At 41.7% G+C, this 22,357-nt stretch overlaps 1 protein-coding gene across 1 annotated transcript in view; it reads right to left on the minus strand.

Moving 5' to 3' along the window:
* Positions 1–2,824, minus strand: part of Lamb1 (laminin subunit beta 1) — a 68,047-nt gene extending 65,223 nt beyond the window's left edge. The window contains exons 1-3 of the mRNA XM_005319439.5: positions 2,667–2,824; positions 2,401–2,525; positions 1,149–1,324 (exon numbers count right to left, since the gene is read on the minus strand). Of these exons, the coding sequence (XP_005319496.2) occupies positions 1,149–1,324; positions 2,401–2,437 (213 nt within the window). The 5' untranslated portion in view covers positions 2,438–2,525; positions 2,667–2,824. The remainder of the gene's footprint in view (positions 1–1,148; positions 1,325–2,400; positions 2,526–2,666) is intronic.
* Between the last annotated feature and the right edge of the window lie 19,533 nt (positions 2,825–22,357).

The following is a 22,357-nucleotide window of genomic DNA, read 5'->3' on the forward strand; positions in this document are numbered from 1 at the left end:
CTCTGAAGTAAACGTCAGCACAACGGTTTAGGTAAAATTTAAATGCTAATATTAGAAAAAGTAACATCAACTGCCTTCATTAACTTGTAGTCAAGGAAACTAGTACTGACAAACAATTACCAGAACTTTAAAAAAAAAAAAAAAGTTTAATTATAGCCTCCCTTCTAATCAGGAGGAAGCAGTCTAGACATCTCTGTATAAACCTGGAAGCAAATAAGTGGAAGTCACTTTACCACATTCCTTCAGTTTAATTTATCAGGTCTCCAGAATGAGCTTTCTGCTTTGTAAATGTGTCTCTACTTTGAGGCATCTGCTGTGCAAAGTGCAGGACACAGTGTGCTCTTACTGAAGGGCAGATACACAGGTGGGTGGCCTGACCAGGATCTGAGCAATTACCATGGAACTCACCCTACATGTGAGACTAACATCTTTTGATATTGTTAGAGACCAGAGATATAAGGCCTTTTTTTTTTTTTTTAAGAATCAAGGAAAAGGATCCAAATTCTGGGTAATTTATGCTTTGTCTTTTAAATTAGTTCTGACTTTATATATACATGACCTCTGAAGTTTAAAATCTGGGTTCACTCTTAGAAACAGGTAACACCTTGCCATTAAAAATTTTGGTCCTCTACTTTCAGGGTACCATGGCAACCAGGGCATTCTGAATAGGATCCTAATATCTAATGGAGGTAAGTGGGCAGAGGACCAAACCAAGAAATAAAAATGGATTCAGTGACTGGAATCACCTTGCAAGGCAGCAGTGCTTTGAATACCCTTTTTATTGTGTGTGTGAATGAAAGATGAGGGGGAAAACCCAAGATTACTGCTCAGTATATAAGAGGATAAACCATTTTAATGCACATTTCCAAATAAAAGATGAAAAAAAAAAAAAACGTTTTGGAGCCCCTGGCAAAGGCCAGATCTGTCTGCAGTCCTGGCTTTTCATACCGATTGTGGTAGTGGCAGGAAATGTTTGGCGGATGCAACTGTGAAAACTGAGGTGGGGGCGAGAGCGACTAGCCTAATCTCAGGACTCCCCCGGCTGGCTGCACTTCCTATCTGGATTGCTGGCAGAATGCGGAGTCCCCTGCGCCTGCCCCTTAGGTCAGGTCTGGAGGAGGTGCAGGCACGAGGTGGTCGTTCCTCACCTGTAGGTGGCTGACAATACAGTAGGGTTCCGGTTTGTGCAGTCCGCACGTGGAGGTCACTGAGAGCTTCTGAGCTCGGCCTATGAGAAGGTCACCGGTGGCGGGGTAACAGCTGCCTTCAGCGCAACCATAGCTGAACTCCGGTTCTTGAGTGCGCACTCGGGTTCCGCACAAGGCTACAGGAAGAGCAAGCTACATGGTTGGGGGGGCACAAGCAGGGAATAGGCCCCAGAAAAAGAAAAAACAGGAGGCGGGGACACTGCCAATTCAGAAGAAAGCAGAATACACAGAAAAAACACAATGGAGCGATAAGCGAAGAGGCTGGAAAGGCAGGGTCTGGAGAAAAAAAAACGCAGAAAGAAACCTACACACGTCATCAGGTCAGTCTAGCAGCAGCTGAAGGCATCACTCCTGGAAAACCCATCCCACAGTTTGCGCCCATCCTGATCCACCCCAGGGGCGCAAACCCCCATCACAAAAGGTGGATGTGCTGACCTGCCACTTGGACGTGCCTAAACCGAGGCTCAGGGAGGCTAGCGGACACGCGCTGCACACCCGCGCGCACATGGCAGTGCGGCGCGCCTCCTCAGTATGTGTGCGTGGAAATTTGGGCGCGTGGAAATGAGCCAGGGTGGGGGGGTTAAAGCATGTGCGCATGCACGCGGGGGTCTCTGGTGATTCAGTGGGGGGGGACTAGGAGCTTGTAGCAGATGCCGCTTCCTCACGCAAAGGGCAAATCTTTCGTTTCTGCAGATCTGAAGTGGCCTCAATGTTTCGCCATTTCGAAAAACCATCTAGTCCAGCTGTTTCTGGTGCCACCCAGAGACAAACAGCGATGGTTAATTAAAGCCACATGGCCCCAAATCAGTTCACTGGACGATACCTACACTCGGCCCAGGCACTTTCCTGGGTAACTGAGTTTTTCGCAGATCCTCCACGGCCACCCCCGCCACCCTAGGAAGCCTGCCTTTCCTAATGGGTAAAATGAATTGGCCGAAGGTGCCTCCTCCGGAGCAGCAGGGGCGGGAGCTCTGGGCGCAGAGCCGGGGGATGCGGGTCCGCAGCTCTTCGCATGCGCCGTCCCCAACCACCACCGAGGTGAAGGTGGTGGCATTTAATCCCAGGGAGGTAATTTCCAACCAGACCTGCTCCCGGTCCCCTAGGCTACCTTCGAAGCGAGGACAAACCGCTTTGGGGTTTCCCTTCCCCATGCCCAAGCGCCACCCCTCTCCCCACCGCTTCTCAGAATTACCTAAGAAACTGAAGGCGAACACCTGGAGCAGCCCCATATCCAGTTCCTACAGCCGAGGGGACACCGCCGAGGAAGGGAAACACCCCAGCCAAACTGCCTGCCTTTTCTTCTTCGCGTCTTCGTTTCTGGAGAGGTGGAGGGTGGGGAAAAAGGCGAATATTCAGGGAAAGGAGAAGGGCACTTCCATTTCCTATCGCTCTCAAGGAAGAAGGAGATGGGTTGGAGAGAGGAGGGGAAAAATCATGCAGTCACTTTGTTCTTCTCACCCCACTGTGCGAGCGTTCCTGCCGGTCCTGGCAGCCCCCGAGCCCAAAGAAGGGAATTAGAAAGTTTAGCCTTGGGAGGAACCCAGGGAGGCGCCTCTGCTCATGCGCAAATGAGAGCAGGGGCTGAGGGGGCGGGCGGCTGCAACTCCGCGAGGAGGGGGTGAGGTCCCGGTCCCACCCCCCCAGGGCGCTTCTTTTGTTTTAAGGCAGCTTCTAGGGCTGCTGCTGGGTTTTGGTGCCTCCAGTTTGCAGTGTGGGATGGTGGGCCACCACCAGTGCGCGTCCTCGGCCCGTGTGAGGGTGGGATGCGTTTGGGCTGGTTTCAGAGATAGGTGCTCAGATCACCCAGCGAGGGGAATCGGTTGGGACCTACCTGGACTTTTTTGTAAGAAGTGAGTCATGAAAAGGTGCCCAAGGCTACAAACTCTTGCACAGGCGCTGGGGGAAGGCTGGTTACCCCTTAGAAAGAGGGTCAACTTGTCGGGTTTGTTGTTTGGAATGTGAATCCCACCCCTCCTCCCCACCACACACACACACATACCCACAGCCCCCAGGGTCTGAGATGGGCACATCTTCAATGTCTTCATGTGAAAAAGGAAAATGCTATTCATTGTATATTGTTTATAGGCACACATTTATTCAGGACATGTTTACAATCTGTGCTACCGAGGTGGTCAGGGCACTGAATTATCCGTTCTGTTTTTAAAATCCTACTTATTACCAAACACTGTCACTAATTCAGGTAATTTCTTGAGCGACACTATCGTTAAGGCCTGTTTTCTCCATCTCTCTGCGGAAGAACTGATACACAGCCAGGAAGCTAGAGATCATTCTCACGAGAGACACACTTAAAAATTTCTGTACAGCACAATCTTAACAATTCTAGGGAGGAACTCCTTGGTATACAAATGGAGTGGTGAGGAGGGGGCTCTAATGAAGGGTCTTTAACAGCACTGTGTGTAGCTGCCTGGTTAAATAGAAGCTCACCCATCTCCTAGCGGTTGGACAGGAAAAAGAGGTTGGGGACCAACCTACTGCTGTGAATTAGCCAATTCTGATGTCCTTTACCATGGATGGAGTCAACGTCTGAGCTTTGTTTAGTCCTTCTCTGACCAGTTGTGCCTGAAATGAGGGGAATGTAGTTAGTTGTTAGTCCAGTCCGGAGATTTTGATTGTTTTCCAGTCCTGGAGGTGAAGGGTTTACATAGCCAAATGGTCAGTTTTTAACTTGGCTACAATGAGATAGGGCCAAGGGAAGTTTAATCATTAGACCATAGACAAAGCTACCCTACGAATTTATAAACATTCACTAATCTGAGGGAGGCAGGAGACTCAGGTCTTGATGAGGTATTAATTATTCACCAAGTAAGTATTGCCCCTATTGCAGCCTGAGTAGATTTTTGGTCTCTGATGATGCTTAAGATCTTGGGTGCTAACTGGGCAGCCCAGACAGCACTGAGAAAATCCTGGCTGTTGTGAAGGCTTTAATACAATGGAGAGTCTATACAGATTAAATGGGGGGAAAAATTCTCTTCTTTGTTCAGCTTTTTAATACCCTGAACCAAAGTTTCGTCTTACAGTTTTCATCCACACAAATTGCAAGTACCATTCACCTCTTTCCTGAGCCTCCTTGCCACCTGTCCCTGGTCAGTGTCCCCTCCCTTTGCAAAGGTTTATTTGCCATTAATACTCTTCAAAAGCTTGGCTGCCTTCCTGATCACCACACTCTTAGTAAATTTAACACTACTGAAAATTTTAGGGTTTTTTTTTTTCTATAATTTGCAAATGTATTTGTAGGGGGTGGAATGTGTGTAACACTTACCTTCTGACCACTTTATCCATGAATTTGTCACCACCAGTCCCACCTGCATCTTTTGTACTTCTCTCCTAGAGAGTTCATCTTTTGTACCCTCCTCTCATGAGATCAGTGCTTTTACATTAAAACTTGTTCAATTTTCCTTTCATTTTAAAAACAAAATAAGCCGTGCCTGTTTCCTGTCCCCCACTCCTCTCCTCCCTTTGACATTAGACTCGGGCTTTTGGCAGGACAGTCTCCACTTAGGTTCTCTGCTTCCTCCTGGTTTCTCCTTCTTCCTGTTGTAGTATAGCTTCCATCTCCACCATTGTTCTTGTTAATGGCCACGTCCCTCTAACTGCTCAGTGCAATGGACTTTGTCCCACTTTGGTCCTGTTTGATGTCTTTGTGGCATATGGTTCAGATGATCGCTCCCTTCTTCAGACTGCTTTCTTTGTGACTTTCAGAACAGAATTCCAAAATTTTTCCGTAGGACTTTGACTCTTCCATTTCTCTTGTCCTTCTCTGATTTCTTAAGCATTGGTGCTCCCAAAGTTCCCGTCTCTTTCTTTCCATTCTGCACGTGCTCATCCACATCCAATAGGTCCGCCAATGGCCTTGTCTCCCACCCCTGCATCTATATCTCTAGCCTGTACCTTGTTCAGAATTTGCATGCAATTTCTAATAGGCTATTGAATAGCTCTACATTAATGACACATGGGTACTTCATATTCACATAAAATTGAACTCATCTCTCCATTGCACCACACAGAGCAAAATGAGTTCTTCTGTTTCCCACTTCAGTTATTAGTGCCATGATTCATCCTTTAGCTCAGGGAATGAACTGGGAAAAGTCAGGCTACATTACTAGCAGGCGACAAATGGTAGCCCCCCTTATTTTCTTTCATTTTTCTTTTCTTTCTTTCTTTTCTTTTTTTAAAATTTCTTAGTTATAGGTGGATACAATGCCTTTATTTTACTTTATGTGGCTCTGGGGATCGAACCCAATTCTCATGCATGCTAGGCGAGCACTCTACCACTGAGCCCCAGCCCCAGCCCATAGCCCCCTTGTTATTAATAATGTAAAGCCAGTAATAGCAAAGCATTAAACCTACCACAGGACTCTCTTGAGTCTAACTGCACATATTACATGCCCATGAAGCAGCCTGGGAACACTGGACACCTCCTCTCCTGCACTCATTCCCTGACCCCCTCATTAGTTCCTGCCATTTCTACTTTCTTAGCAACTAGCTGTCATGTCCTCATTGCTCCAGCCTCATTGCCCTGCCTTCCTTAGTTCAGTGTCTCTTATACATCTGGAGCCTGCAGGTGCCCTCTGGCGCTATCCCAACTTCCAACCGCTCTTGTCAAGTCCTTCCTAAAACCCACAGAAGGAGATTTCAGAGGCACAACCTAGACTGTGTCATTCTCTCTTTTTTAATACCAGTAACTGAACCCAGGGGCACTTACCCACTGAGCCAAATCCCCAGCCCTTTTTAAATTTAGAGACAGGATCTCACTAACTTGCTTAATGCTTCACTGAATTGCTGAGACTGGCTTTGAACTTGCAATATTCCTGCCTCAGCCTCTGGAGCCGCTGGGATTACAGGTGTGCACCACTGCTTCAGGCCTATAGTATTCTCTTGTTCAGTAGGATTCCGTGGTTTCCCTTTGCTCTTTCCCTGTACGTGACATATTTTATACTTTTATGACTTTCTCTCTCTCTGCTACATGGACCCTCCTTGACCTTATCAACTTGATGAACTATATTCATCTTTGTAGACTCCACTTAAACTGGCTTTTTACATGAATGTTTCTTCCAGCGCCTTGTAAAAGCCCAAAACAGCATATATGACATAATGCTGTAACTATTTGTTTGTGCCCTTATCTCCAATAGACAGTGAGACAAGGACAAGTACTGTGTAACATTCATTTCTGCATGACCACTGGCTGGCATGCCATGGGGCACGTTAGAGGTACTCGAGAAGGAAAGAAAGACTAGTCTCTGCCTTTTAAAGACTTCCTTGGCTCTTAAATGTCTACTTTCTAGCTACCAAATTTTACATGTGAACAAGTTCTTTTTGCCTATTATATTCCATACAACTTCCTTGATTTCTGAAAATTTTACAAGTTTAGGAGAAATGAGTCTCTTTTTGTCAGCCTGTCCAAGACTTCACAGTGGCTGATGACACCCTCTCTTGTACTTACCTGGCACTACCTGCTTCTGCATGAAGAAATCATCACTGTCCTGCAGCATTTTGAATGGCCAACAATTTCCATTGCAAATTGTTGATTGTTCTGCCTTAAAGAATATGAAACAGTTATCTCCCTGAGGCATTTACTATTTTTATCTGAAAAAAACCCACCGAGAATCATTTAAGGTTACCTTCACTCACAGTCTTAAAATGCCACATATGGGTGGCATTTTCAATTCTGATCAACAGTGAAACGACAGGGACATTACATTCAAGAACTTGATCATTTGGTCATAAAACCTCATTATTAGCCGGGTGTACATGCCTGTAATCCCAGCTGTTCAGAAGGCCGAGACAAGAGAATTTCAAGTTCAAATCCAGCCTCAGCAATGTCGAGGCACGAAGCAACTCAGTGAGACCCTGTTTCTAAATAAAATACAAAATAGGGCTAAGAATGTGGCTCAGTGGCCTAGTTCCCCTGAGTATAATTCCCAGTAACCCCCCCACCCCCACCAAAAAAAAGCAAAATAAACCCTTCCTCATTATTTACATAAACTTGTGCTCATGAAAAACATTAGATTTTTGTTGCTTTGAAAATTAGGTTGAATTTTACTTTGTGAAATTCATAATTAATCTCACATACACACAAAAAAAACCTTCCTTAGTTCTTACATGTCCATTTCCTTGCAAAAAAAAAACATGAATCTCTCTGGTTAAAAGAAAAATATCATCCAGTTTAGTTCATTTTAGGAATACTTCCAAAATTCACTCATGAACTGATGCTTCATGTGTGTTCAATTTCATACAACTTTCTTGATTTGTCAATATGTTTCAAGTTTAGGAGGTAACAATAAGATCAATGACCAGTAAAATTCAGGACAAATGTCAGAATACTTTTGTACATGTTATTTATTTATTTATTTATTTATTCATTCATTCATTCATTCATTTATTTATTTAAGAGAGAGAGAGAGAATTTTTTTTTAATATTTATTTTTTAGTTTTCGGCAGACACAACATCTTTGTATGTGGTGCTAAGGATCGAACCTGGGTTGCACGCATGCCCCGCAAGCACGCTACCACTTGAGCCACATCCCCAGCCCCTTGTACATGTCTTTTATAATGTGTAGTTTGAAAACTTATAATTTTGTATTAAGTGTCCTTGACCCTAGGAATTCTTTGAGGTCAAAACTCATACATTGCTGGTGGGACTCCAAATTAGTGCAACCATTATAGAAAGTGGTATGGATATTCCTCAGAAAACTTGGAATGGATCATCATTTGACCCAGCTATCCCACTCCTCGGTTTATACCCAAAGGACTTAAAAATCAGCATACTATAGTGACACAGTCACATCGAGGTTTATAGCAGCTCAATTCACAATAGCTAAACTATAGAACCAAACTAGATGCTCTTCAACAGATGAATAGATAAAGAAAATGTGGTATATATACACACAATGGAATATTACTCAGCCTTAAAGAAAATTGAAATTATGGCATTTTCAGGTAAATGGATGAAGCTGGAGAATATCATGCTAAGTGAAATAAGTCAATCCCAAAAAACCAAAGGCCGAATATTTTCTCTGATTTACGGATGTTAATTCACAGTAAGGCGGGAGGTAGGGAAAAATAGAGGCACTTTGGATCAGGCAGAGGGGAGTAAAGGGAAGGGATGGGTAAGAAGGATAGCAGAATGAATCAGACATTATTACCCTATGTATTTATATTATTACACAACCGATGTGATTTTTCAACATGTACAACCAGAAGAGTGAGAAGTCATACTCTATTTATGTAAAACACAATCAAAATGCATTCTACTGTCATATGTAATGAATTAGAACAAATTTTAAAAAGAAAAGAACTGTTTTGTTAAGGTTTATATTCCAGCCACCTGGGATCTAGTTTCTGGATTTGAGTATATTATATATAATATTTAATATTTACTTGTTACATGAATAAAATTGGATAACCCTTCTTTCTAACAGTTAAGGGATCACAAAGGGGTCATTATTATTATTACCTTCTATAACATGCAAACCATCAGGGCCTGAATTAGACAGGGGCCAAGGCATTTTAAGTCTTGGATCACGTAACAGAGACTGTTGTTTGGGTTGACATTAATATCCATTCTCCCTTCATCTGGCCACCTCCCTTGGATTTTTCTTGAGGGGCTAGCTCTCTCACATTTGGATGAGGCTAATCCCTCCATCAGCTCCAGGCCAATTGGGGTATTTCCATCTCTTTTCCCTTGGTCGGTTTAGGAGTAGATATGAAACTCATATTTTCCAGTTAGAGCAACTGTGGGATTTTTGTGGGCATTCCTGGGAAGCATTCCTCTCTCCATACCAGACTTGTAGTTATGTGGATGTCAGCCTGGAACTGGTAGAGGCTGCAAGAGACTGGAGTCAACACAGAGGAAAGCTGAAAGGTGAATCTTAAGGACCACCTTGAAGTATCTTGATCCAGCTATGCCTGAAGGTAGAATATATTACCTTAGCCAATAAATTTTTTTTTTTGGACATGTAGCATGAAAGATATAAACCTTTGTTGTTTTTAACCTGAGACTTGAGAGGCTCCCCTCACCCGCTTAACTGCAACATAATGTAGCCTATGTTGACTGATGCTGCCAGGTCTTTATCAACATTGTCTTAAGAATAATCACACATCACTTTTGAGATCCCGGTTATCTCAAAGGTGATGTCATGATGAGAATACCAACTTCTGTGCCTGACTGTTTTAAGATAGTGACTAAAATAGGTTCAAGAAGGCCTCATCTAAGCTACAGGCATTTTGCAAGATTGAACACTTGCTGCACTTTGCTTCCCAAGAAGGTGGCAAGATCCAAGGGGAGATAGGGTGGCACTTCATTTCTGCCTGCCTACGCCCATGAATTCCAAATTTTTAAAGTTCCAATCTGTATTTAACAGGAATACCATAGAAACACTCTAAATGAGGCAAGTTTTTTCAGTTCACTATTTATCCTTTGTTTGTGAATTTGGGCACCTGATTGTTAACCTGACTCTTTAAAAATGAGCTGCAGAGAGATTGATGTCTGAGGAAGGGAGAGACAGCTGTAGGAAGGCTCTTTAATGGAAAATTATATCAGATTTGTAGTGGGATTCACTTAAATGTAGTCAATTGTATGCCTTATGATTTGAATGCTAGCCATCAACCCAAGCTTCCTTTTATCTTCATAAAGTGAGTCACTATGTTTACTGGAAAACACTGATGTCAGACTAAGTAAGTAATGGTTAATATTTACTAAATTTTGGACTGGGGGAGCTTTTAATTAAAATTCAGTTCATCTCTTAAAGGAATCCACCTCAAGTTTTATTTTAAAAGATTTGGAATAATTTTATTTCAGCTTTCTTTCTCTAGTTTCAGAAGGAAGCTACAATTCTGTAAAAGCCAGAGGAGAGAAATGAATTCTCTTTATTCCAGTTTTTAAATTTTGAAGTCTTCCTTTATTCTGTTTTATCTAAATTCTGTCTGTTTGAAAGGTCAAGGTCAGATTTCCTAGTGGGCCCCCAAAATCCTTACCACACTTCCCCAAGCATTCCTGGAACTGGACCTGGCAAACAGCAAATACTTGGAAAATGCTTATTGAATGAAAAGTGCATTGTATTTAACAAATATCTTAAACCTGGTAAGGTTCTGGCCATGTCTTTTTGTCCTGAGTCTCACAGTGATAGGTTTGCAGCTAGAGTAGATTAGATTATCTCACAATTCTGAGTTGTTAATCATTACCCAGGGTGATCCAGGAAACTGGGCTTAATTAGCAAGTTAAACACTCTGCTATTATTCATGGCTTGTATGTGGGGAGAGCAGGTCTTAATTCCCAATCCAGTATTAATGCCCTGGGAAAACAATCTGTGCTCTGAGCACATTTTTAGAAGTTGTAGAAATGTTAGTAAAAACCATCTCCTTTCTCAAACAGCTACAGTTTTGCCTCCTCTCTCCCAACCGTAATGCCCTTGGCCTTAGAGATGAATTAACTCTAAGACTGTAGTTCATCTAGAGAAGAAGAGGGCTGCTTCTCTGGAGAGAGCATTAATTTCATTATGGCTGTGGCACTCGCTGCTGCCAAGGCTGCTAATCAGATTTATGAAGACCAGCCCACCTAGCGCAGAGCGGCTGCACTTTATCACATCAGAAACAAGTCAGCACTAGGTCTCACTCCAGGATTAGGTGCTGTTTCAAATATTGGGCTTTTTGCCAACCTGAGATGTTACAGGATGTGTTTGCTGTATTTGGTGTAGCCTGAGAAATGCCAGTGTGAACCTCCATTCTGGTGAGGATCTAGGACTAAATGATTTCTCAGTGGTCCTTTTGGAAATCATGAAACAGGGAGTGGACAGTCGAGTCATCTGGATATCCCGAGGACTTTTTCAATCCTGTGGAGATAGTTACCATGATTTGATTTACCTATGACTATCTAATGAGTACCTTAAGCCTCATCAGCAACATCTCTCATTCTTTAGCAAACATTTTTTTGGCGGGGTGAGGTGGGTACTGGGGATTGAACTCAGGGACACTCGACCACTGTGCTGCATTCCCAGCCCTAAGTTGTATTTTATTTAGAGACAGAGCCTCACTGAGTTGCTTAGCACCTCACTTTTGCTGAGGCTGGCTTTGAACTTGGGATGCTCCTGCTTCAGCCTCTCGAGTGTCTGAGATCACAGGTGTGCGACACTGTGCCTGGCTAGCAATCATTTCTTGAGCACATATTATGTGCCAAGCATGATGTGTACAGTGGTTTTATATTTAAGGAAGACCAGGATTTTCTGAAATACATATGCTGTTGGTAAAATAAACAAGGGTTCAATTGAAGATGATGGAACAACAGGGGTTTTATTTTGATCTGTTTGTAACACTGGGGATCAAATCCAGGGCCTTATGCATGTCAGGCAAGTGCTGTACCATTGAGCTACACGCATAGCCCCCCAAACAATGATCTACTTCTTTAAAGAAAGCAAAGCACATTTATATAAACATAAAAAGTGATAAAGTCCTAGGAGGAGGAATAATAAATAATAGTAGGTATTTTAGGGGGAAAATACAGGAATTGTTTGGGTGGCAGTAAAAGAGACTCCTGCCTTACTCATCATTTTTTTTTTTAAACAAGGAGAGCATTTTCATCAGAACAAAAATTCTAGCCAAAACTGTCCTGAAGAATGAATGTTTGCTATAATTTGAAGAAAGTAGGCTATTGAAGTAGACTATGAATGTTTGACTGAGTCTGAATTTTTTCTTTGAAATACATACTCAAAGTCCTGTGGAATTAAAGATTCACTAGTCATCTGTGAAAGACGTGACAGGCTTTTCCTTTGGGACCATGGTAAGCCCCATTCCTCTGGTGCCTCAGTTTCCTTATCTATAAAATAGGTACAAAGTTCAGGTGCCTGAGTTAGTATTTGAAGTCTGGCCCCTACATAATCTTGCTGTGGTCTCTGCATTCTCAGTTTATCAGCCTCCCCTTCCACCCCATCCACTTCTAGCCTCAACATACTCATCATGTGCAAAATTCAAACCCTGCATTTTGGCTCCTACAGTTCCTTCCAACGAATAACTTCTGTGCGAAGCCAGCTTTTCCTCCAGTCTGTACCTCAGCTCAGATAGCTTCTTGCATGTAGTGTCTTCTCAACCCCATTGCCTAAGTACAATACTTATGCCAAGTATTATGGAGAGGGACTTTCTAGATTTTTCTAGAACAGGTGTGCCATGAAGACAGGCATTCTCCTCTGGCACTTAGTGACATGTCCTCAGAAATTGAAGAGTGCAGAGCATACTGTAGCTGTGTAATGAGTATCTGTCAAGCGAATGGCTAATATATGAATATAGATTTTTTTGGCTTTGGGGGTACTGAGTATTGAAACCATATGTACTCCACTGCTGAGCTACATCCTCAACCCTTTTTGTATTATTATTATTATTATTATTATTAAGTACTGGGGATTGAACCCAGCGGCACTTAACCACTGAGTCACATCTCCAGCCCTTTTTATAGTTTATTTAGAGACAGGGTCTTGCTAAGTTGCTTAGTTCCTAAGTTGCTGAGGCTGGACTTGAACTTTTGATCCACTTATGCTGTTGGGATTACAGGCATGTGTCACCATACCAGGTTCCCTTTTTGTATTTTGAGACAGGGTCTTGCTAAATTGCCCAGTCTGGCCTCCAACTTGGGGATACTCCTATCTCAGCCTCCCAGGACTCTGGGATTACAGGTGCACACCACTGTGCCCTGTTGAGTACAGTTTTCTTATACACTACATTCCAAGTTCCTTGAAAGCATCTTAGTTTAACCAGTACAGAGCTGCTACCTGGCAGGTGCTCATCAAGTACTTGCTGAGAGTGTTCAAGAATGAAAGAATGAATGCTTTGGACTCTGCCCCCTGTGCTTTCTGGGGAGAAACCATTCATGGATGATTCTTTGACCATGGTGAATCACGGAAATACACATTAGTACTTTAAAAAGTGTACACAGCCAGGCATGGTGATGTGTATCTATAATCCCAGCAACTCAGGAGGCTGAGGCAGGAGGATTGCAAGTTCAAGGCTAGACTTGGCAATTTAGTTAGGCCCCATTTCAAAATAAAAAAAATAAAGCATAGACATATTTCACTTTATACAGTGGGAAATATACAGTTTGCTATAATTCACATATATGAAGTATTAGCAAAGAAAGTATTAATTCAACACACACTTGTTCAGTGACTACTCTTTGAAGAGGAGAGTATAGTCTACATGAGGATTATGAAGAAGTGACCCAACATTCAGTCATGTTTAAAGCTCAAGTGGTGACAATGTAATGGTAAGTCAATGCTTAGTGAAGTCTTGGTAGCCTCATATATAATAGGCCTCATGAGGCTACTAGCATAAAGGATGATCAATAAGGTGCCTTCCCTGGAGGGCAATCTGAAATATGCTTTGATTTAAAATGAGTTTGATTTGGAAATATACCAAATTATGCATATAAAGATGCTTACAGTATTGTTTTATTACAGAAAAACTGGAAATAATCCAAAATGACCATCACTAGAGGATTAGTTAAAAATAACAGTGCTAGACCCAGAGAATGGAACACCAAGCAATTGCCTAACAACACGGCCTGTTTCTACAACATCAGGTGGAAGGAGAAGTAGGTTCCAATTATGAAAAAATTTATAACATACGTATCATGTATTAAAAGGAAGAACACCCAGGATTTATTTTCATAGCCCCAAATATTAAATGATAGCTGCCTTTTTTCCTTATTTCAACTTTTTTCTAAATTGAATATGTATAGCCTTTGTTCTAATAAAATATTTATTTTTGGTACTAAGAATTTAACCCAGGGGTACTTTACCACTGAGTCACATCCCCAACCTTATTTATCTAGTCTCTAGGATTACAGTCATGTGCTACCATGCTGGCTTAAAATATTTTTAAACTAAAACAGTTTCTTGTGGTTGCATTCTCAAAAACAACCTTCTGCTTAAGAAGTTCACTTTGATAGATTCTGCAACCTAGACACAGATATTGGGCAATGTTCATATCCAAGAAGAGAATACATATTCTGGGCAGTGAAAACTTGAAAAATTAAATCACACTTGCTGGTGTTTCTTAAAATGAGCTAGTACTTTATGGAAACTTTAGTTGGGGTTAAGTAGGAAGTATTAATGGTTTGTCTGGGTTTAAATGCAATGGTATAGTAGCAATAATTTTTTTTAACTACTTCTTTTGCTCCTATGTTCTAATCAAAATATGGGAAGCTTCATTCAGAGTTCAGACATTTTTTCCTACTCAGAGATGTGTGTTTATGTAAGTGTTCAAGTCTTCAAGTTGTCTGTATGTTAGTATTGATCCTCTAAGTGGGATGAGAGGAAATTCATTTTTCTAAGAATAAAATTTAGCATACACATTTCTATACTTTGGATAGTATAGAATGTATGATAGTGATCAAGAGGTCAGGAATAGCTCAGTGGCAGAGCACTTGCCTAGCACATGGGAGGCACTGGGTTTGATCCTCAGCACCACATAAAAATAAATAAAGGTATTGTGTCCATCAAAAAAAACAAACATAGAACTGGGATTTTTAAAAAAGAAAAACTTTCATTTAAAACATCATATTACCCAGGCAACTGTGGTACTCATGGATAATCCCTCATACTCAGAGGCTGAGGCAAGAGAACTGTAAGTCCAAGGTTAGCCTGGGCAAAATAAAAAGGGCAGGGTATTTGGAGCAACCCTGGGTTCAATCCCTACTACCAAATAAATACCCATATCTAAACAGATTGACCTTTTTCAATAGTGACTTGTAAGAAATATTAGACTTGCCATTTCTATGTGAAAGCAATTATAGTCTTAATCCTGAATATTTCATCTTCCCCATTCATATTTTGCCTTCCCTAGATGAGTCCAACAGAAAGCTGAACCTGAATGTTATAAAGATTCTTGAATGTTTATCTTTAGATATGGAGTGTTTATACAGCTTTCCCAAGCTTTGAGCTTCTTCCCATGGTACAAACCTCTGGAATTCTCAAACGCTGGTTTGGTTGTTAGATTTATGGGCTCCATTTAACTTCCATTTCTACTCCAGAAAGTTCATAGCAAGAAGATACTTTTAATTGGCTCTCTAAACTTAGAATCAAGAGAGTTTCAATTTGATTTAGCTATTCACTTTAATAGAAATAATCTGGATTTCTGGTTGGCTTATTACAAAGTCCTACAATTGCTTGTACATCATGTAGAACTAGTGTTTTCAACCAACTAGTTCTTCTAGTAATGAGGTTTATGTTTTGTTCTCCTACCCCCCCAAAATTAAATAAACTTTGTTGAATTTGGTAACATAACACTTAATATCTAAAATTTGGTCCTCTTAAGTGTGGCCCTATTTTTAAAATATGGTAAATTTTGAGGATACTTAAAATGATTCCACTGAAGCTAGAGAACATCTTGCTAAGTGAAATAAGCCAGACCCGGAAAGCTGAAGGTTGAATGTTTTCTTTCACATGGGGAAGCTAGAAAGATATAAGGAAATATAAAAAAGTCAGGGAGGCAGATCTCATGAAAATAGAAGGGAGATCAGTGGAGTAGAGGAAGGGGATTGAGGGGGAGAGAGAGGGATGGGAAAAGGGAGGGACTGTAGATTGAAATTGTCCAAATTATGTTGTGTATGTATGTGAATACATCACAGTGCATTCCACATTTCTGTGTATCTATAAAGCACCAATTAAAAATGCCTATAATCCCAGTGGCTTGGGAGGCTGAGGCAGGGGGATTACAAGTTCAAATACAGCATCAACAACTTAGTGAAGCACTAAGCAACTCAGTGAGACCCTGTTTCTAAATAAAATATAATTAAGGGCTGGAGATGTGGCTCAGTGGTAAAGGGCCCCTGGACTCAATCCCCAGTACCAAAAAGAAAAAAAGAATAGCAGACAGACTAGTAAAAGAAGAGGAAGGAAAGTGAAGTACTAAGAATTGTAATAGAGCAAATTATATTCCATGCATATATCAATATGTCAAAATGAACCCCACTAATACATATAACTATAATGTACTAATAACAAAAACTAATTGCATTGTATATATGTAATGACAAACCTTATGTTTGCAGAGTTGGCTATTTTCAAAAGACATTAGTCCCAAAAGATTATACATTTTTGTTCAGTAACATTTCAATGATAAAGCATTTCTATTTGGCTAGTTTGTCCTTTGTTTTCTTTCAAGCAGAATTACCTTCTGTAAAATGTTTACTAACATTTAATTTTTAGGGTAGGTCATTGCGTAGAGAAATAAGTCAATTAAGAAAATGATCTGCTATACCTGATGGGCCACTCAGCACGTAGGATCAGTTAAAAGAGCAAATTGTCTTGAAAGGAAGGGTGCAACGGAAGAAGTGCTCTCCTGGAAGGACCTTTCCATCACATCTGCCTTCGTATTTCCACCAACCAGCTGTGTAGTCCTGGCCAAGTCAATCCTAGTATTTCTCAGTGAATGAGGGCCTGGGACCAGGAAATTCTTCAGATCTTACATTTTGGAGCTCCTCTTTCCTGAGCCAAGAGGCAATGTCAGGGAGAAAAATCATGATTCTGAGCTAACACCTGCATTTAACTGGTTAAGACCAGCTAAATTTGGTCCAACAGCATCTATTCATCTACTGCTTTCTCTCTTTTCCCGACAGAGGTAATATATTCAGCTGGTAGATTTTTAAGTTTTTTTTTTTCTTTCTTTCTTTTCTTTTTTAATTGTGAATGTTTTGTGGGCTAAATATTTTAACATTTTCACTGTAAGAAGTAACAGTACTAAAGATTAGATTGTAAGTCTTAGCGGGATGTTGGGATGCCTGGAGAGAGCTTTCAAGTACACAGTGTATGCAGTACTTAAAAGTGGTGGCCACCTAGTGAATAGGGGATAAAGTGTAGCCAACCTCCTCCCCGCTAGCTTTTGGTGTTGTCATCAAAGTGAACTACGCTTGTGTAACTATGTCAGATGCTGCTGTGAATTCTGTACGCTTAATCCCAGAATGTATGAATGTGAAGGAAACTTGATCTCTGGTCCAAAACTCCACACAATCTGATTAAATATGGTTAATGTGTTAAACTTTGTGTAACTGAAAATTTGTTCAGTCTATAGGATGATCAAAGACAGATTGTCAGAGAAGCAGAATGCATCCAGAGTGGCCACTTTACCAGTTAATGAGTAACACTGAAGATGACACATAGGTTCAAATTTTTCCCTAGAAGAGAAACACTAGGTGTATGGGACAGGCAGGTGTTTAGGGGAGAAGTCCTGCTTAGGCTGCTTGATGTGGCAGGAAAAAAAAAATCACATAATCATTTTTCTGTTTCTTATAATGGGAGAGGGCAGAAGTGTGAAAGCCAACAGAAGCTCTCTTTGGGAAAATTCGAGCAGGCAGTGCTGTTGCAAAGAGACTTCAAACTTATGAGGGAAGCAGCCCGTGAGATTGCTCAAAGTTCTTATGTTCACTGCTGCAAAGCACAGATTTAGGGCTGGGAAAGAATTTTGGTGAGCAGGATAAAGTGAGCATAATGAAAAAGGTGTTCTAGTCAAGCTCATTTGTGGGGAGGCAAGGAAGGAAGCAAATTAGGTATGTGTGGTGTGCATACAGGAGAGTTTGATCAAACTTGTTTGATGGCTAAGGACTATTGAGAGGCCTACAGGTTATATTTGTATCTATGTTAAATCGTCTAAACATACATCTTTATAATAATTGTAAAGATTTAAAAATTTTTTTTTTCTTAGCTCTGCAATGCAATCAGTTTTTCTGGATGAAGCATGACAGAACAGGAAGGAAAAGATTTCCCTCCCTCTGGCTCAGTGAGCTGTACTTGGAAAGCATAGCTATTGCCTGTCCAGGACCTTGACTTTAACTGGGGAGCAACTCCCCTTATTTATGGCCAAGTGACTTGGAACATAGCAACACTCTAGTCAACTCAAACATAATGGCAGGGGAGAGTGACCGAGTGCAAAGGCAAGAGGCTAGATCACAGGGAAATGAGAGCAAGGGAATGAGTTGTGTGAGCTTGGTTTGGAGATGTTTTGGAGAAGAGGAGCTTCAAGAAAGGAAGGACTTTAAATGGCTGCGATGGAAGGTGTTAGTTATTGAGACGGGAGATTATGTATCTATATTATTGAGGATTGAACCCTGGACGCTTTACTACCGAACTATATCCCCAGATCCCTGCCAACCCCCGCCCTCAACTTTGAGACTGAGTCTTGCTAAATTGCTAAGGCTGATCCTCCTGCCTTATCCTCCCAAGTCTCTGGGATGACCACCAAGTCTCTGTGGACCACCATGCCCAGCATATATATTTTAAAAATTTTATCCATATTGCATTCCCACTTTACATTCTCTTTAAAACTTGACATAAATATTCCAATTGTCCTCAATTACACTTTCAGAGGGTCTGAAGCATAAAGTGAACTGGTTTCACAGTGTAGTACAGTTGAAAAAAACATTACTTCAGTGAAGTTCTGAGGATTGCTTGTTGGCTTCAATTTGGAGTCAATTTATGTAAGTGAACCAATATTTATTTAGATTACTCCACACTGTGGTAAGTTCTGTGAAAGATCAAAAAGGACACATGCTCTGTGTCCTCATGGAACTTACTATCTGGCCAGACATATGGCACATCAGCCCCCTGGCAACATGAGGGAGAACTTTAGTGAAGGGGCTTTGGGCTAGGCTAGAGAGAGAAGCCTTCGGGGATTGCTGTAAGGAATGGTTAGGTCTGAGAGAGTAAGCAGATGGGATTCCAAGGCAGGCAGGACTATAGCTGCAATGGCGCAGAAGGGGTCACAGGTGTAGCTTACACGAAGCAACAACAGTAATGACTTGAAGGATTTCTCAATGCCTTGCTCTTAAAGACCTTCACGTGAATTAGCTCAGTAGCTCTGAGAAATAGACGAGCGTATTATTAGCATTTACAGCTGAAGGAAACGAAGACATGAGATTCAGAGAGGCTGTGCATCATCTGAGGTCATGCAAGGGACAAAGCAGGATTCCACTGTCTCTTTGGTCTATCATCACTATGCTGCAGGGAAGGAAGGACTGCTGTGGCAGGACTGGAGAGGATTTAGGGTTCCCTTGTGTCCCAAAGATACTAACGAGGGGTCTGGGACTATGACTCAGTGGCAGAGCGCTTGCCTAGCATGTGTGAGGCACTGGGTTCAATTCTTAGCACGGTATACAAATAAATAAAATAAAGGCTTTCTATCCATCTACAACTACAAAAAAAATTAATAAAAAACCCCATACTAATGAGGATATTAGTTCAGTTTCTTTAAGAGAGACCAAAGTCATCCTGACTTAAATGACAGGTTTGCTTTACTTCTAAGTTTAGGCCTGTAGGTCGTCCAAGGGAGTCTGACACACACACACAACTTTAATCCACAAAGTCACTGTGCCTCTTGCATCTATGTGCCCCCTGCTGTGTGCTACAGAGAGCTGATCTGCGTGGGAATATCAATCAGTAAGAGACTGAGCAGGTGGGGGAGAGTGACATGAGAATATTTATACCCCCAGATTCCCTGCCGGGTTGTCACAGATGACTAGGTCCCTTGACCAAAGACCATAGTTCCTGTTAAGTGGCTTTCTTACACAGTCTAAATGTTCACTCTTTCATCCCTCAGGCTGAGATTGGTGGTGACCCCTGCCCAATGCTGGCTCTGGGTGGCTGCATGGTCCTTGTGGCTTTCCTCTACCCTGCCCCTATCTGTAAACGGCCCCCTTATTAAAATGTCCCGGTTGTGTTCTCTCTTTCCTGCTGGCACCCAGACTGACACTGGCAACCAGGGACCTACGTTTCTCCTTTCTTGTTTTGCCAGGTTATCTTCATATGCTGTATAGCTATATTCCAGATCAAAGAGGAAAAAAACTGTACAACCACCAAACAAATGGAGGATGCTATTAGTTTCTTTTTGCTTCTGTGAAAAATTACCATAAACTGAAAGGTTTAAAACCTCACAAATGTATCTTATGGTTCTGCAGAAGTCTGACCCAGGTGTCACCAGGCTGAAATCAAGGCATGGTTAAGCTCCTCTCTGGAATGTCCAGGGGAGAATTCCTTTCCACGGTTTTCCAGCTTCTGAGGAAGCCTGCAGTGAGGCCAAGTCTTCCTCATGCCACCCTCTCGCCTGCCTCCCTTTTCTACTTTTAAAGACCCTTTGTGATTACATGGGGCCTACCTGTGCAACCTGGGTGACTCTCTTCATCTCGGTGTGTGGCTGATTAGTACCTTACTTCCATCTGTGACTTTAATTTCTCTTTGCCACGTAACTTCACACACTCACATCTTTAGGAGGCCATTATTCTCCCTCCCAGAGAGGGCAAATAGCTTCCTTTTGAAGTTGTGACCTGGCAGTGGCACACAACACCTACTCTTATATCCTCTTGGTCAGAATTTAGTCACATGGTTATGTTGAATTGAAAGGGAGGTTAAAATATGGTCTCTCTAACTAGACAACTGTGTGTCCAGTTAAAACACGGAGGAGTTCTGTTGCTAAGAGGTCATGGGGGGAGATGGGTATTGGAAATTGTATTTCTTACAACAATTCCCAACCTGTGCCCCATGAGCCTCACTTATCCTTTCCAGGAAGGACCTGCTGTTAGAGTTCCTTCACTTCATTTTGTCAGCTTGGTGCCTTTGCCTAATTGTTCTCACCTCTGAGCTTCCCTGTACCCAGAATTTGTTTCTAATGTAGGAGGAGAGAATGATCTCCTTAATGGACCACACCAGCTATCTCCTGGTCAACTTGTTTCCTCATATTAATATTGACTTTTTGATATGACACCTGGGTTCCAAATGCTTTTACCCTTCCCTTTGTTAACAGGGTTTCCAGATACATCACTGGCCCACCCGGAATCTGTGATCTCACTAGTCTACTGGCCATCTTCTAGTTCTGCCTCCCACATCTAGCATCTTAGCTCCTTCCTGACTGCTCCCATTATTGTACCACTCTCAGGGGTCATTGCCTGGCCACTACTAAGTTCCAGACTTGGCTCTTACTCTTGCCCTCACACATCCCCTGTTCTGAGATGCTCCAGGTTCAGACTAGACTTCTCATGAGTTGGTCTCTGCATATAAATATTTCATAGAAGAGTAAAAATGACCTTGTAATCATACTGTTAGTTGACTCTCGTGTAGATAGGTATTAGTCAAGTTTCTTTGGAAGAATGCCTGAGATAATTGACTTAAAAGAAGAAAAGGTTTATTTTGTCCCACAATTTTCAGAGTTTTCAGTCCATGTTTGCTGGGCCCTGTGACTTTGGGCCTGTGGTGGCACATCATGGTGAGAGTACGTGGTGAAGAAGGCCTGTTCACTTCATGGTGACTAGGAAGCAAAAAGAGAAACAGGAAAGTGACAGGGCCCTAATGTCCTTTCAAGGACATGCCAACCCAAGTGATCTAACATCATCTCATTAATCCTCACTTCTTAAAGATTCCATGACCTCCTAATAGCACCATGGGCTGGGGACCAAGCCTTTAACACATAAGGCTTTGGGGGGACATTCCAGATCCAAACTATAGCAAGATAGCTTTACATCTTTACTAATTTTGCATATTTAATGTAAGGAGTCTTGCAGTAATTTATCCACAAAACATCATCCCCCATACTTAAGATAATGTTTTTCATATGCAGATTTAACTATGGAAATATTAGGTCTCAGTGACAGATATTGATACACATTGTCAAATTGCTTTGCAATGTATAAAGTGATACTGTTTCACTGAATCTTACCTTGATCGAATCCTGAACAATGGGTATAGCAATTAGTAGAAGATAGAATGAGTTTCCCAACATTACTGAGGAATAAGATTTTTCACATATGTACATTTTTTTTAGACAACTGAAGCTTATTATTTTAAACAGCAGACTTTAGAAAGCACAACTAGGTATAATTGCAATTTTTCCAAAGTATATTCCTGCATCCTAACCTCTTCCAACTACAATATCTAGGGGGGAAAGGGGTTCTGCTGAGATGAGGGGTTTATCTTGCCTTTGCACTTGGTTCCACAATGAATGTGTTTTCCTGATGCCTGGGGATTTTCCTGCCTTTCCAGAACTCTATGGCTGGTTAAGTCTTCCTAGCCAGCAAGCACAATCTCTTCTCTTTTTAGCTATTCCCACATCCCCTGACCTATTCCTTCTGTAGTTTCTGATCGCTGAAAATGGAAGAACAATTGAAT

This window comes from Ictidomys tridecemlineatus, chromosome 2, assembly GCF_052094955.1.
Source record: "Ictidomys tridecemlineatus isolate mIctTri1 chromosome 2, mIctTri1.hap1, whole genome shotgun sequence".
In the NCBI taxonomy this organism is placed as follows: domain Eukaryota; kingdom Metazoa; phylum Chordata; class Mammalia; order Rodentia; family Sciuridae; genus Ictidomys; species Ictidomys tridecemlineatus.